Below are 15,891 nucleotides of genomic sequence, written 5' to 3'. Positions count from 1 at the left end.
TTTTGCCACCCGGAATGTTCGGTTTTTCTCTTGCGCCATAATCGCTTTCATTACTCTTAACTCTTCTTCCCGCCCCATGTCCTGCTGATCACAACTTCCTCTATCTGGCTACACATCCCAAACTACTTTGGTTACTGGTAGGAACCACTTGGTTCCACCAGCCCACAGGGGATTATTGTGTCCGTCCGTCTGCTGGGTGGAGAGGGCAGGGGTTGGGTGGAGAGGGGAGGGGTGGGGTTGGGTGGGGAGGGTGGGGGTGGGTGGGGAGGGGCTGGGTGGGGAGGGGCTGGTCACCCCGTGGGGCCCTTATAAAACTCAACATTTAACCTACTCACGCCGGCTTGTGCCCGCCCTCACAGTTGGGCATATTTGCGGAATACACCACGCCGCCGTTGACCCTGGCCATTGACCGAGCAACCCAACGTTCCTACCAGCTCCCTCCGCAGGAATGTTTTATTTTACCTATGTAAGGCCCACTGAGCTATATAGCTCTTTTTGTCGGAAGCGACCTGGCCACAAATGACAGTTCAACGAAGTGGCTTATCACGTAGACGTTTAAAGCAGTCAATTAGCTCCAAACGCAGGTGTCTAAATGTGGAGGGAAAACCTGGAGAAAAACCCACGCGACCACGGGGAGAGAGACACGCAAACTCCAAATACACAGCAGGCGTCAGGGTCAGGATCTAACCCACGACCTCCTGTATACCAGGCGAGGTAGTTAACATCTCGTAGCCACCGCGATGATGAGAGACGCAAACTCCATATATACAGCAGCAGGGGTCAGGATCTAACCCACGACCTCCTGTATACCAGGCGAGGTAGTTAACATCTAGCCACCGTGATGATGATGAGAGACGCAAACTCCAAATATACAGCAGCAGGCGTCAGGGTCAGGATCTAACCCACGACCTCCTGTATACCAGGCGAGGTAGTTAACATCTAGCCACCGTGATGATGATGAGAGACGCAAACTCCAAATATACAGCAGCAGGCGTCAGGGTCAGGATCTAACCCACGACCTCCTGTAGACCAGGCGAGGTAGTTAACATCTCCTAGCCACCGTGATGATGATGAGAGGGTCAGGATCTAACCCACGACCTCCTGTATACCAGGCGAGGTAGTTAACATTTTATTACCGTGGCGGTGCCCATCCCCAGCCCTGCCTCGTCAGGTGCTAATTTCGAACAGCCAACATTCACCAACTTGCGTTGAGATGATTTGGCTCCTTTAAATTCCCACATGATAAGCCACTTCGTTGAGCTATTACCATCTGTGGCCAGGTCGCTTATGAAAAAAGAAGAGCTGCGTGGCTCAGTGGGTCTTAGCTGATAATAAAAACAGTAATTTAAATGTTTGCCCTGATTTTTTAAATTCGATTTTATTATTTGTTTTAATTATTCTCACAAAATAATACTGAAAGACTTAACAGTGCAAAAAAACAAGGTTGCAAACCTCCAAAAAAAATTATATGCAAAATAGACTGCTCAACCAATTAAACAAAGCACGCTAATTACAATTAAACATCTTTAAACTCGGTGTTTAAAAAACCCCATCGTGGTTTAACGCGACCAATAACGCCAACGGCTTCCGCAAGCGCGAGTAACAATTCCTACAATTGATAAGCAGCGCTCGATCGGACTTCCCCCCCCCCACATCCCGCCTTATCTGCACTGGGAAACACAAACGGCGAAAAGTGGGTGACGTAATCACCTTACGGAAAAAGCCGAACGTGTCCGAAGACGCGGCCCGCCGCGCCTTCGGGTTCTTCGCTCTTGGCCCCGCCCCCAGCCCCACGCCCCGCCCACAACCCCACGCCCCGCCCCTACCCCACCGCGAACAGGCTGCCGCTGCCTTCTTCCTCTCCCATTGGACACGTGGGCTGGTGGGTCCAATGGGAGAGGAAGAAGGCAGCGGCAGCTTGTTCGGGGTGGGGGTGTGTGTGGGGTGGGGGGTGTTGACGTCATCACAACGCGAGGTCAACTTAGCCGGCCATCTTACCACGGGGAAACGAGAGCGAACGCCCGTCGACCCCAATAGAGAGGGTTGTGTTTTTGTTGCGTTTTAAGTTGGATCGTGTCAATATACATCGTTTCGTTAAACCCGCCGCCACCCGATATGCAGCCAATGTAAGTAAGGTTTGTCACGTCAACAATTGCGTGCCAATTCGTTGCTAGTACAAGCAAACAACATTTAGATTTGGGAGTACGAAGTTTCGCTAATAATTACAACAACCAGCATCATCAGGTGACAGCCAGAGTTGTATAAATGTTGTAGTGGGCTTACTCTGCAACACACCGGTTTGTTGGAGAGTAAACCCACCGCAACATTTACAATTCGAGTACGAAGTTTCGCTAGTAATTACAACAACCAGCATCATCAGGTGACCGCCAGAGTTGTGTAAATGTTGTAGTGGGCTTACTCTCTAATACACCGGTGTTGCTGTACTAGTAACGAATTGGCACGTTCTGTTTACGTGACAAACCTTACTAATTGGCTGTGTCGGGTGGTGGCGGGTTTAACGACACATTTATATTTACGCGATCTAACTCAAAAACCTCTTATGGATATTGGTCGCGAAAGCATACGAAGGTGTTAAACCACCTCATCTCATCGTCTTATAGATTTATAAAGCGCCCTAATCCAAGGCGTTCATACGAGAGATGCGCCCCGAGGAGATGGAGCGATGAAATTCATGGAGCTTGCGTGTGGATTTGATTCATCCACCAGTGGATCGATCATGGATGATACATGGCCAGGTTTCAACGTTGAGTGTCTCATCAGCAGCAGAGTCAGGCCCGATGGGCCACCAATTCCTGCGAACTACCCAGATCTTTATACGCATGGCCAGGTTTCAACATTGAGTGTCTCATCAGCAGTCAGGCCCGATGGGCCACCAATTCCTGCGAACTACCCAGATCTTTATACGCATGGCCAGGTTTCAACATTGAGTGTCTCATCAGCAGTCAGGCCCGATGGGCCACCAATTCCTGCGAACTACCCAGATCTTTATAAGCATGGCCAGGTTTCAACATTGAATGTCTCATCAACAGCAGAATCAGGCCCGATGGGCCACCAATTCCTGCGAGCTACCCAGATCTTTATAAGCAAGGCCAGGTTTCAACATTGAATGTTTCATCAACAGCAGAATCAGGCCCGATGGGCCACCAATTCCTGCGAACTACCCAGATCTTTATAAGCATGGCCAGGTTTCAACATTGAGTATCTCATCAATAGCAGAGTCAGGCCCCGATGGGCTACCAATTCCTGCGAACTACCCAGATCTTTATAAGCATGGCCAGGTTTCAACATTGAGTGTCTCATCATCAGCAGACTCAGGCCCGATGGGCCACCAATTCCTGCGAACTACCCAGATCTTTATAAGCACGGCCAGGTTTCAACATTGAGTGTCTCATCATCAGCAGAGTCAGGCCCGATGGGCCACCAATTCCTGCGAACTACCCAGATCTTTATAAGCAAGGCCAGGTTTCAACATTGAATGTCTCATCAACAGCAGAATCAGGCCCGATGGGCCACCAATTCCTGCGAGCTACCCAGATCTTTATAAGCAAGGCCAGGTTTCAACATTGAATGTTTCATCAACAGCAGAATCAGGCCCGATGGGCCACCAATGACTTTGACAGGCAAAAGGAGCGACTTGCCCCCCCTCCTACAATCATCCTCAAGTTCCCTGAGCAGGATGGCCGCGGCGTTTCCTCCACCGGTTGAATTGAGCGAATCCATTCCGCCCACGCCACAACCAACCAACCCATAGCCACTGCCACCCCTCCTCCTCCTCTCTTCCCCCTCCTCCTCCTCCAGCCCAGCCCAAGCCGGGCCAACAGGAGGAAGTGAACACACATCTCCGCCTCGAGTCATCAATACGCGGGGTGGGTTGGGTGGTGGCTGGTTTCAGCTGTGTGCCCTGTTTGCGGTAAAAGCCCTCATTATAGCGTCTCGTAGCGCCAAGTGTGCCCGTCTCTCTCTCTCTGTCTCTCTGTGTCTCTCTCTCTTCAACCAAATCAGCCGTCTTTACGTCTCTCGTCCTGCGCTCTCCGTCGCCCCGTGAAATGCAAGCGATTAAGTGCGTGGTGGTCGGCGATGGGTGAGTTTTTGCGCGCTGCTTGGCGTACCCCCCCCCCAACACGACCACCCCTCTCTCTCTCTCACACAGTCACGCTCCACACAGGCTCCACTGGGACCCTGATCCCAATAACCCTATTGGAACTATAACCCCAAACCACACCCACCCACCCCATAGCTCAAATCCGTGGGTCCTGGGGTTTTGGAACCCCAGATTTTGGGGTGGTTGGCGGGGGCCACATTTGTCTTAGACGCCGGCCGGCAGGGCCTGGGTGGGCTGGGTCGGGATGGGTTTTTGGCGAGCTGCCACTGACATTCCTACTGGAAACCTCAAATACTATGATGTTACGTCACTCCACATGGATGTTACGATGGTGTCCCATCTGCTCGTCGTCGGTGAACCAAGTAGTTTTGCCACGGCCGGTGTGAGGCTCAAGGCCCGTGGAAGGCGGATTTCAGAACCGTCATCACTGGAGGAATCCGATGAGCTATAAAGCTCTTTTTAGCCCCACACAGATGTCCAGTAGGGGCACGGGGTAGGAACGTTACAGCAACAAACAGTACACAAATACTATATATTTGTTTGTGTTTTACGGGACGACATGTTGGCAGCAGGTCGTTCAGAGGGACACTTGGCATCTGGGTGGTGGTTGTTGTTGGTGGTGGTGGTTGTTGTTGGCGGTGATGGTGTTGACGATGGTATTCGTGTTGAGAATTTGGTGGTGGTGGTGGGTGATGTTCACGTTGGTTGCGATGGTTGTCGTGTTGTGGTGTTGGTGAGAGCATTGCAAGTGTGGTGTATTTGGTAGTGATGGTTGTGGTGTTGGTGATTGTTGTTGGTGCTGCTTGTAGTGGTAATTTTGGTGCCGGTGGTGCTTGTTGGTGTTGTTGGTGTTGTTGGTGTTGTTGGTGGTGATCACAGTGGGTACCAGAGGTGTGGACTCGAGTCATGTGACTTGGACTCGAGTCAGACTCGAGTCATGAATTTGATGACTTGCGACTCGACTTGGACTTGCATAACAATGACTTTGTCCCACCTCTGGTGGGTACATAGGAATGGCCATATTCTAATACTCTCCTAATCTTCTCGTTCTGGCTCGAGAATTGTTACGAGTTTAAAATCCAAATCGGGGGTGGAGGACGAACCCAGCGTAACATTTCATTCCGGGTCGATTAAACGAGGAGCAAGACGTGGTGGGAAGTCAATGGCTATAATGTCACGACTCATTCCCGCCAGAGTAATTTTAGAATTTTCACCACCGCATCTCAGGCTGTTGACATATTTCTGTTTCACATTCTGGGCTGATGTCTTATTTTAGCCGCCGCACGTTCATTGATAATGCCACGGACTGCGAAAGTTCACGCATTCAACTTTAAACTAAAACCGTTAAGGGGAAGTTACGTGGCAATGGGTAGCAAAACTTGTCATTTCTAGAGAAGATACAATGTCCGATGGCCAAGGGTAATGACGGAGTGGCAGTAAAGGAATGGACAAGTAGACCAAATAGCCTCGAGGAATGTCCGTGAGTCAAGCAGTTGCAGGTCTGCGCCTTCGAATTTTCATGGGAGTAGCAGGTAATCGCCTCGGCACTTCCACGCACGAGATGGTGAATCACCCGGGTGTGTGTGGCTGGGCCCGGTTTGGAGAAGTTTCATCCGTCGCATTTTTTTTGTTGCGCCAAAACGTTATCACTTCGCAGGCAGGAAGTTCTGCAAAATCTGTCGGTTGCAGGCGGCGAGAGAGAGAGGGTGGCGTGCGTGTGTGTTGTGTGGGTTTTGTCTTGCAGTGTATTTTGCCAGCGTGAACACGGCGAGATGTGTCCGTGGCACAGACTTGCACACTCACATACACACATTCACAAACTCAAAGTACCATCATCTCCAAATCAGACACCACCCAGGAAAGCTGCGCTGAGTTTCATGACACTTCAGGAGGGTACTGCCAAGGTTGATGTGTATTCAATTTGAGTAATTTGCCATGTAATTTTTGTTTAAAAAATCGGGCAAATTTGGACCACGTAGCCTGTAGCAAATTTGGCCTACTCTGCGATGCAGATGGCTGTAGCAATGTTACGGTAAATAAACACCACAGTATTAATCGGGGCGACCTGTTGGATTCAAACCGTGAACCTCTAGAATAAGCGGCGAAGTCGCTACTGTTAGGCCACATCACTATCGAATAATTTAAACCAATTCAACTTTGGCTGCTGTAAATGTCCACGTGATAAGCCACTCCCTTGAGCAATCGTTTTGTTGACCAGGTTGCGTCTGAAAAAAATAATTCTCTAGCTCAGTGGGACTTACTTGGTAAAATCTAAATAAGTAACAAAACAGATGCTTAGTTTAATACATACAGACGTGCTAACATACACACCAATAAACAAGAAAACACATTGCCAATCTCTCAAATCACACAAGCTCGCAAGACACAAATATACGCGATCTAACCCAAAACAACCTCTATCATGGATGATATTGGTCGCAAAAGCTTGCAAGTTAAACTGAAATATCCCCAGCAGAGCCTTTAACAGACTGTTGGGGTAAGTTCTGTTAGCAAGCACCTATGAAGGCTGGCAGGGCACACACAAAGAAGTGGTGGCCAACACCACGCCTGGCCACCTTTATTTCCCCAGTGCTAATGTTGACATGCCACACGAGGTACTAAGTTAAGGCTGAGTCGACCAGGGCGAGGCCTTGGACCAGTTCATATATTAGTCACTGGTTTTAGCCGTGAGCGGGAATCGACATCGGGTTGCCGGATTAGCCGTGCGGTGTGACACCCGCTGCACTACACACCAACTTGCACACACATACAACACCAACTTGCACACGTGTACAACACCCACATGCACCAACGCACACAACAACAACAACCGCCATTCGCCACTAAGTGGCGGTGACGTCACCACGACGATTGTGCCAGGCCAAGTGCACCTTGAGGCCACGTGACGTGTCGAACGCCCGCTGGCAGGAGGTCACGGGGCAGACCCAGGTGCCACGGGTCGACTGACCGAGATGACCAACGCGCACACACATCTACTCGCATGCACACCAACTCAATCGCACGCACATCCTCAACACGCACGCATCAAAACACTTCATGACGTTGCATGCACGCAATCCGACAATCGAACTCGGAGAGATTTAAAACAAAAACCCGCCACTCTTAATGTCATACAACGTCATCAACTCTGACACGCACGTCACCAACACATTGCACACATCTTCATCGAACTGACAACTGAGAACGCGCACACACGCACACACAAGCTCCACCTCACGTCGTCGTCTTTGTTTCTCGTTTCTCTCCCAACAGTGCCGTGGGTAAGACATGTCTTCTCATCAGCTACACCACAAACGCCTTTCCCGGAGAATACATTCCGACCGTGTAAGTGTCCACGCGGTCACTTCCGTTGCTGCCACTGTCCCCCATGGCCCTCAGCCTGAACTGCCTTCCTTCTCACTCCGCTGTGTGCTATATATAAGTGGGGCCGTTACAATGTAAAGGGAAAAAATGCCGTGATAAAATTAAAAAAACGACATTCACACACCGATTGAGTTTCTATCTAGCCGCCTGTGATTAACACCAGGATATATGCACGCCGAATGTTTAATGTGACTTGGATCGGATACGTCACTTGGAGGAATGTTGGTGCTGGTGGAGTGTTACATCACGGAGACTCTCATAAAAGGGCCGGTGGTTTCATTCAGCAGTGGATTGTTCATGTCCGGTGGTGGTGGTGATGATGATGGTGATGTGTCACGAGGTTACGTCACGCGTAATGATGTCGTGGTGAGGCGAGACGTGGACACTGTCTTTGAAATTGCGGTGAATTCATCCATTTAGAGCTGGAATTTGCTGTCAACTTTAGAGCAACTCTTTGACTAATTCTAGATTTGAAGCTTTCGTGACTGCAAGGATTCATACTCTTAGGTTTTTTCGGTAAAGTCACGTAGGTAAAAAAAAAATTGGCCGGCATTCTGTCGGGTTAGTCCCTCGCCGCGGCATCGTAACTTTACGCGCAGATTTCCATCTCATCGGATCATCTTTCCGAGGGTTTATCATACGCCCGGTGCAGGCAGACCAAGAGGCAGACGGTCAAACAGAACTAATGAATGTACATACACAGCACACGCAGAACTCTTGTGTTGCCTCCGAAACGTCGTGATTTTTATTTTATTTTTTATTTTACTTTTATTAATTTAGATTTTTTTTACCTACGTGACTTTACCGAAAAAACCTAAGAATACGCAGAACTCTGTTCTGGTAGTCTACAGTATTTGCTAGGCCTGCAGTATTCAATAAGGACTCGGTACTCTCGTTCTCAGCAATTGTTGATGTTTCTGTCTCGGTTTTGTTGTTGTTGTTGCTGTGCTCACGGCCTCCACGGATCTCCCGTGTAAAATAGCGGGGAAACTGGCCAGACGGGATCAACAGTGAAATAAATTAAATCAAATCTTGATTTGAAGCTTTCGTGACTGCAGGAATCCATAACTGCTGAAGTAAGCCAACTTCAGCAGTTATTTCTTTGCTGTGGTTGTCCCACCTGATGACGATTGCTTGTGTTGCGATCGAAACGTCGCGATCTGTTATTTTTCTACCTACGTGGCTTTACCGAAATAACTAAATAAAATAAACTTAAACTGTATCTCCGCGTGAACAAGATTGCGTTCGTAGTCTTTCGCCCCCCTTTGACTTTCCACGCCAGAATTAGTTTGAAGCAAGAAACCTCTGAACCGGCTGGTTGGTCTGGAAACTCAACAGGTCGATAGGCTCATTCTTTAAAAAAAAAAATCTATACTTGGAGATAAACAATGGAGTTCGGATTTACATTTGCTGTCGTGCCACATTGCTCAACACTGAGTTTTGCACCGTGTTAACACGTTCAGTCTCGGTTGGAACGCGTTAAAAAATGCGGTTGATCCTGCCCGTAGGCTAATGTTGTTGTGCTGCCCCGTGTAGCGGGTGGAGCTGGAGTATCAGCCCCCCACTCTCCCCCCTCTTGCCCCCACCCTCCCCCCTCTTGCCCCCCGCCCTCCCCCCTCTTGCCCCCCACCCTCCCCCTCTTGCCCCCCACCCTCCCCCCTCTTGCCCCCACCCTCCCCCTCTTTCCCCCACCCTCCCCCCTCTTGCCCCCCACCCTCCCCCCTCTTGCCCCCCACCCTCCCCCCTTACCTCCTCCCCCTCTTGCCCCCCACCCCTCTTGCCCTCTCTCCTCAGGCCCTCTCTCCCCTGTAAACACTGACACCACGCCCAGGCTGGCTATAGGGCACACACAACCACTCCCTCCCTCCCTCCTCCTCGGGGAAACGCGATAAGGCCAACGCGGAAATGGCTCGAGCTCTAACGACCCCTGGGCTGCAGTCCGTGGCGCGCCCTGCTAAACACTTCGGGCAAAGGGGACGCGTTCTTTTCCCTGCTCCCAGGGTGCATTTTTTTCTTACCGAGTTGAGTTAGGCCTGTGCAGGACACGTCGCTTGAAAGAGATGATGGCAGACGATCACAGTTTGTCGTCCTTTCCCCCCCCCCTCCTCACCTTCGATTAGCATGGTTGGCTACGTACGGTGCGAAAGAAGTTCAACAATACATACGTACATATGAACGGGGCGGTTAGCAAACGAACGGAACGTGTCCGAGAGAGGACGTCTTTCCCAGGAGATGGAGCGATGAAATGAGCTCGTGCGCAATTGCTGGGTGGATTATTACATCACAATGATCGTGAGAGATGGTGTCGGGTTGGGGAGGCCTTCATCCAGCAGTGGATTGACCATGACTTTATGATGATGACCAAATATGTTTCCTTACATGATTCTTTTCAATTTCCCATTCAAGACAAATCCCCAAAATGATGACATTCCAGGCCCTCCCCCCCAGAGTGCATTTCTGGCCCGGTGGCTGTGAACACGGAAGTTCGGAGGAGTTGTGCATGCGTGTGGTTTTCTTGTCACAGTGAGGAAGTCTTGTTGGGACATGCAAGGATGGGTTTCCGCGTTGGTTGACTATGTGTGTGTGGTTTAAGGCTGCTTCTGCTTACAGTATATTCTATTAGAGTGGACTACAGATGAATTATTATGACCAAATCCTCCGGCGAGGCCTCAACTCATCACAACTCAAAAGCCGAGCAACGGTTGAGCCTGCATAGCGCTTGGATTGGTGAGCACCATTTATATATATACAACGGGTATTGTAGGCTGTTGTGGGAAGCAACATCAATTGTTGTGCTCTACTTCTATGCTCCCCACGGCTGTGGCTCTCCCCCACCTTCAAAATCTTTTGATAATCAGAATCTTTTGACGTAAAACTTTGGTGACTGCAGCAATTCATGTTCTTGGTTCTTGCGGTGAAGTCACGTAGATAGAAAATAAAATAACAGTTAATAAAATAAAATTAAATACAAAATAAAAATAATAAATTTAAAATAATAAAAGCAAAAAAAACCACGACGTTTCGATCGCAACACAAGTGGTCTTTGTCGTTTTATTTTATATCTACGTGACTTTACCGAAAAAACCAAGAATATGATAACCAGAATCTTTATTTATAATGGAGGAATCTGATGAGCTATGAAGCTCTTTTCCAAACATGTCCTTCACCGACCCACAAATTGACCAGCACGATATAGTATGGTCCATACAACCGCAACCCACCTGAGCGCAAGGTGTGGGGGTAGGCATTCATCCTGCTGTGTCGGTTGACATAGGGCTGGAAGTTTATTTCTTATTTATTTAAATAATTGAATAACTTGCATTCCTCTGCTCGATGAAGACCTCCGTCCCATGCTGTTGTCTTGGGGGGAGGGGGGGCGAGGAGGGGGGGGGGCCGGTGGGGTTGTTTGACCATACTACTCCATGCAGCCCGGTATGGGCTGCTCCAGGGTAGAAGGTCGAGGAGCGATTCAGATAGCGCTCGTCGCTAACGTTTGCCTTGGCGGCGACTCAAACGCAGTCTCCCCCTGGGTTCATAGTGCACCGCGCAAAACCATCGCATGCCCTGGCCCAAGGCCACCGACGATTCTTGACCGTCAATACGACGACGACGACAACCTGCGCTCTTTCTCTACCCCTTGTTCATGTTTTTGTTTGTTGCGGTTGCACCCGATTCAAGAGCCGAATGGCTCACAGGGCTACACCTAATAAATGAACTTTGAACCCCGCCGCATCTCAATGCAATTCCAAAGCACGCGATGCTCCGTCATTCTTCGCGCACCTTTCAACTATTAATCGCCGGGCGGAACCACAGTTTACAACGGTGGGGGATGTTACCGGGGCCTTTGGTGGCCGGGCTGGTATTTCGCGCCATTGATTAAAAATCAGTAATATTTTTATTAAAAACTTTTTTTAAAACACGCTTTTAAGAGATGTACTAGTAATGGCAGAACTCCACGACTCCAGGAAGTGGCCCCGAAGCTTGCCATAACGTAATATACAGCCAACGTCAGTTGAGCGTGGACAATTAGACCCAAGCCGAAACATAACATATAAAAAATAATGTTTAAAAATATATATTGTTTTATTTCATGATAGAATATAGTGTTGTCATCAGTATGACATAAGTACACCAAGTTTGCGGTCGATACCACATTGGGAAGTGGGTTAAAATTGAGTTACAAAATTTGAGGTTACAAGATTTGAGGATACAACAACAACGACAACAACAACAACATACAAAGTGAGTTAAAAGAAAGCGTTTAACAATAACAAAAACGTGCAGAAAGGAGCGCCGTGTTGTTAAGCAGTCGTGGGTCCCTCGTAATCTTGTGCTGTTATAATGAACCCTTGGACTGTTTGCAGTCCAAATATGATCCGTATGTAGTATACTCACACCCACACCTAGCGGTGTCAGTCATCCGGTGTCAGTCATCCGCTGGGTTTGTTTGACTGAGCGGCTTCAAACCGGTTAATGTTTGATCGGAGGTTAATTTCAGCCGGCTCTGTACAGAGGATACGTATCTACCCCACACAATGTATCCATGCCAACTCGATACAATAGTACACATTCCATATCAAGTATATCATTGTGTGATCACACCCTTTCTGGTCAATACAATTTCTTGCTCTAATTCGTAGCGAGGTGGTACTCATTTCCCGTTTACAGCCCTGAACTCGTGGTAGAAATTCCACATTCCTGTGGCGGGGGCGAATCTCTCTTTATGACAATCGCCTGTTAATGTCCGCAAAAAGTGCTGTTTATTTTATCGACCCCAGAGGGATGATGGGCTGAGATCGCCACCACAACCAGGATTCGAAATCGCAACTTTCCCATTGTGAGCAGTGCGTGGTACTCCCCCCTCTGTGAAGACGTGTACTGGCCACCGTGGAAGAGTAGGCCAATGCTCTCTTAGAGGGGGCTCTCTAAAGCTTCCTCTTGTCGAGGCCCTTCCGCCGACTGCGGTGTGAGCAAGCAATTGCAGGGCTGCACCTATACCACCACCACCACCACCCTTTAATAATGCTCTCCAATTGGTCCCGGCCACCTTGTGTGCCCGTCTTGGCCTTCAGGAAACGCTCGTTAACCGCGCTTCCCCCGACCAGCGCGGTGCCCTTACGCCACAGCGCTCGTCGCTAGCCGCTTAGCCGGCTGGAGACGGAAGGGAAAATGTCAAGGGGGGGTGGCAGGCAGAGGTTGCAACCGGATACCCGATACCCGTACCCTACCCGATACCCGGCTACCCGTACCCGGCCGGGTACGGGTACCCGTTTGCGACCCTGGTGCGGCCGGGTACGGGTAGGCCGTGAGTCACTGGTGAGTAACCGTTTGTCACTCATTTCCCAACGTCTTGTCTCTTCTCACAATTCAAGTTCCTAGAATCAACCCACCCGCGCCTGCAACATGGCTTCATTCCAGAGGTCGCAATCGGGTACCTGATACACGTACCCTACCCGTACCCGGCCGGGTACGGGTACGGCCGGGTACGGGTACTCGTTTGCGACCCTGGTGCGGCCGGGTACGGGTAAGAAATCAAAACCCGTTTGCGACCTCTGGTGGCAGGTGTAGCCGACGCAAAGACATGTTGCGACTTTCTCGTGCCAGCGTGAGATTTGAATAGTGGGAGGGTGGTGGTGGTGTTACACTGCAGACCGCATGACTTGATAAGTTAATGGGTACGCTGCTGCCGATTCGTCATATGTTGTTGAATTCTAAATCGTCCAGAATGCCACTGATCCCAGAAGATAAGCAGGACTGAGCCTGGATAGTAACATGGAACAGAGACTGCCTCAAAAACACGAAGTGCTGTTGTAGGCCTGGGTTTTCGGTTAGCTAGAAGATGGCATCACAGTTGTCTTGTGGTTGTTGTTGTTGTTGTTTGACTTGCATCCCACTGGGATTTTTGCACACAGCGTTGGTGTACGGTGCTTTTTTCTGGAATTTTTGCTGGTTTTTTTCTTCTGGATTTTCAGTTTGCACTCAGTCACATAGTCACTTGCAGATGTTTTCTTGTTCATCTTTTTCCTTTTTTGTTTGTTGCGGTTGCACCCGATTCAAGAGCCAAATGGCTCACAGGGCTAGTACCTAATAAATGAACTTCAACTTGGATTCTTGAGTCCTATCGGTGTGGAGCCTGGAGCTTTATTCCCTGGTACACGTGGGTTTCCTCCGAGCACTCGGGTTTCTCACCGCCCGGAGTGAATGTAATTGACCCAAGCACAGCGCAGTGTAGCAGCACCCTCTTGACAAAGAGTCCCAGAGACTCGGTGGTGTTTTTTAAAATCCTTTATATTAAGTTCACTTGCTCGCTTGCTTGCGCGCTTACGACCGTGCAAATCTTTCGGTCGTTTTTTAACCCACTTCCCGTGATCCAATCGAGCTGACATTTTGCACACAGACTCGTTGTGCGTGACAATTTATTTTCGTGAAAATGTTTTTCCAAAATGTTACACTTTTTAGGAAAAAAAAATTATATTTAATTACCAATTGCTTAATGGTGGCAGGCAATCATCTGACCCATAGGTGGCAGCCATCTCAAGCCAGAGGACGAGAGGACTCTAGCCGCCACGCATATAAAGGATTTAGAGTGAAAAACTTAGTTTTTACGGGTTAATTTTTATGCAATATTTTGCTTTCTTTTCTTGGATTTTCTGTTTGCACTCAGTCAAATATTCACTTTAAGATATTTTTTTGTTCATGTTTTTGTTTTTTTGTTTGTTGCGGTTGCACCCGATTCAAGAGCCGAATGGCTCACAGGGCTATACCTAATAAATGAACTTGAACTTGTTCGGTGAGCAATTAGGAGGCGTTACGATTCGTTTTCACGGAGATGCTTCCGCGCTGTAATAGTCGAGCACGGTTTGATCTCCCGGCGTGGCAGCAGACACAATGGGCACGTTTCTTGCCTCCGTCCGCCCAGCATTGTGAGCGGTCGCACCACACACAGTCAGTCGATCAGCTGGTCTTGTGTGGTGGGGTCAAGTGTGGGTACTCGCACCTCTCCCAAGGCATCGGTGTGAAAGAGTGGGCGGAAAAATGTCCTCTAGAACAGGCCCACTCGAGATCTCCCGTCTCGTGGAGGCCCTACTGCCAAGCAGTGGCTTGCTCAAGCAATTGCAGGGGCTGCACCTCTAGCCGGCGTTTGACTGCTACCTGTGCGTGATTCACTGACACCGTGCAAGCAGCCGTCTTTGTCGACCCCCCCCCCCCCTCCGAACAAACCTCGGGCGTGCTCCGGGCCCCTGCGTGTGCCAGCCTGTCCCGTGCACGAGTCGTTAAGCTCCGTTAATTATAATAAGAGGGAGTTCAAAGTGACGGCGCGTCATTCCACCGCGGCCGCCCTCGCCACGTCGTAGCCGCCTTTGGAGACGTTTCGCGGCCCCCCCCCCCCCCTTTTTTTGTTTGTTGTCAATCCACTGCTGGATGAAGGCCGCCTAACGCCGTACGGGTCGGGGGGGGGGGCTGTTTGACCACACTTCACCGTGCCGGTCAGTGCGGGTTGGCTCGGGCGGGGAGCATAGACACCGGATCATAGAAGTACAGTACAACAATGGCTTTTACTGCACTGCCCTCTGCTGCCTGCCGCGTGTCCACGAAGCGGCCTATGGCAACCTGTTTGTGCGTTGATGGGTGACCACTGCGTTGTCACGGTGACGTCACTTAATGTTGCAACGATGGCTTGACGGTAACTTAAGTGTTAGTTTATTTATTTCATGAACGACGCGTAAAGTAGCCCGGGACACACAGCCTAGGTGCTATAACTACAGGGCGTTGGCAATGTCCTCTTACCGTGGGCACAGCCACGCGTTTGGAAGTTGAAGGTGTCCCAACAGCGAATGGTTCCCGGTGGTCATTGAGTGACAATTTTTTTAACCAAAACACATTTTTATTTTATTTTACCACGAATGGTAGCTCAACGAAGTGGCTTATCGCGTGGAAATTTATAGAAGCCAAATACTCGGGAACGCACGTTGATTCTAAATGTGGAGGGAAAAACCGGGAGGACCCAGAGAAAAATCCACGCGACCACGGGGAAATGGAGAGAGACATGCAGCCCTCCAAATGTACAGCAGCAGGCGTCAGGGTCGGGATTGAACCCACGACCTCCTGTATACCAAGCGAGGTAGTTAACATCTCCGAGCCACCGTGATTATGATGAGAGAGACATTCAAACTCCAAATGTACAGCAGCAGGCGTCAGGGTCGGGAACGAACCCACGAACTCCTGTATACCAAGCGAGGTAGTTAACATCTCCTAGCCACCGTGATGATGATGAGAGAGACACTCAAACTCCAAATATACAGCAGGCGTCAGGGTCGGGAACGAACCCACGAACTCCTGTATACCAAGCGAGGTAGTTAACATCTCCGAGCCACCGTGATGAT

At 49.6% G+C, this 15,891-nt stretch overlaps 1 protein-coding gene across 1 annotated transcript in view; it reads left to right on the top strand.

Annotated features, from left to right (window-relative positions):
* Positions 1-3,835: 3,835 nt before the first annotated feature.
* The window catches only part of LOC144944536 (ras-related C3 botulinum toxin substrate 1-like), a 30,385-nt gene continuing 18,329 nt past the window's right edge, over positions 3,836-15,891 (top strand). The window contains exons 1-2 of the mRNA XM_078872776.1: positions 3,836-4,102; positions 7,397-7,468. Of these exons, the coding sequence (XP_078728902.1) occupies positions 4,068-4,102; positions 7,397-7,468 (107 nt within the window). The 5' untranslated portion in view covers positions 3,836-4,067. The remainder of the gene's footprint in view (positions 4,103-7,396; positions 7,469-15,891) is intronic.

Source organism: Lampetra fluviatilis, chromosome 35, assembly GCF_964198595.1.
Source record: "Lampetra fluviatilis chromosome 35, kcLamFluv1.1, whole genome shotgun sequence".
Lineage (NCBI taxonomy): Eukaryota > Metazoa > Chordata > Hyperoartia > Petromyzontiformes > Petromyzontidae > Lampetra > Lampetra fluviatilis.
The sequence above is the reverse complement of the archived record's forward strand: the minus strand, read 5'-3'. Positions and strand labels throughout refer to the sequence as shown.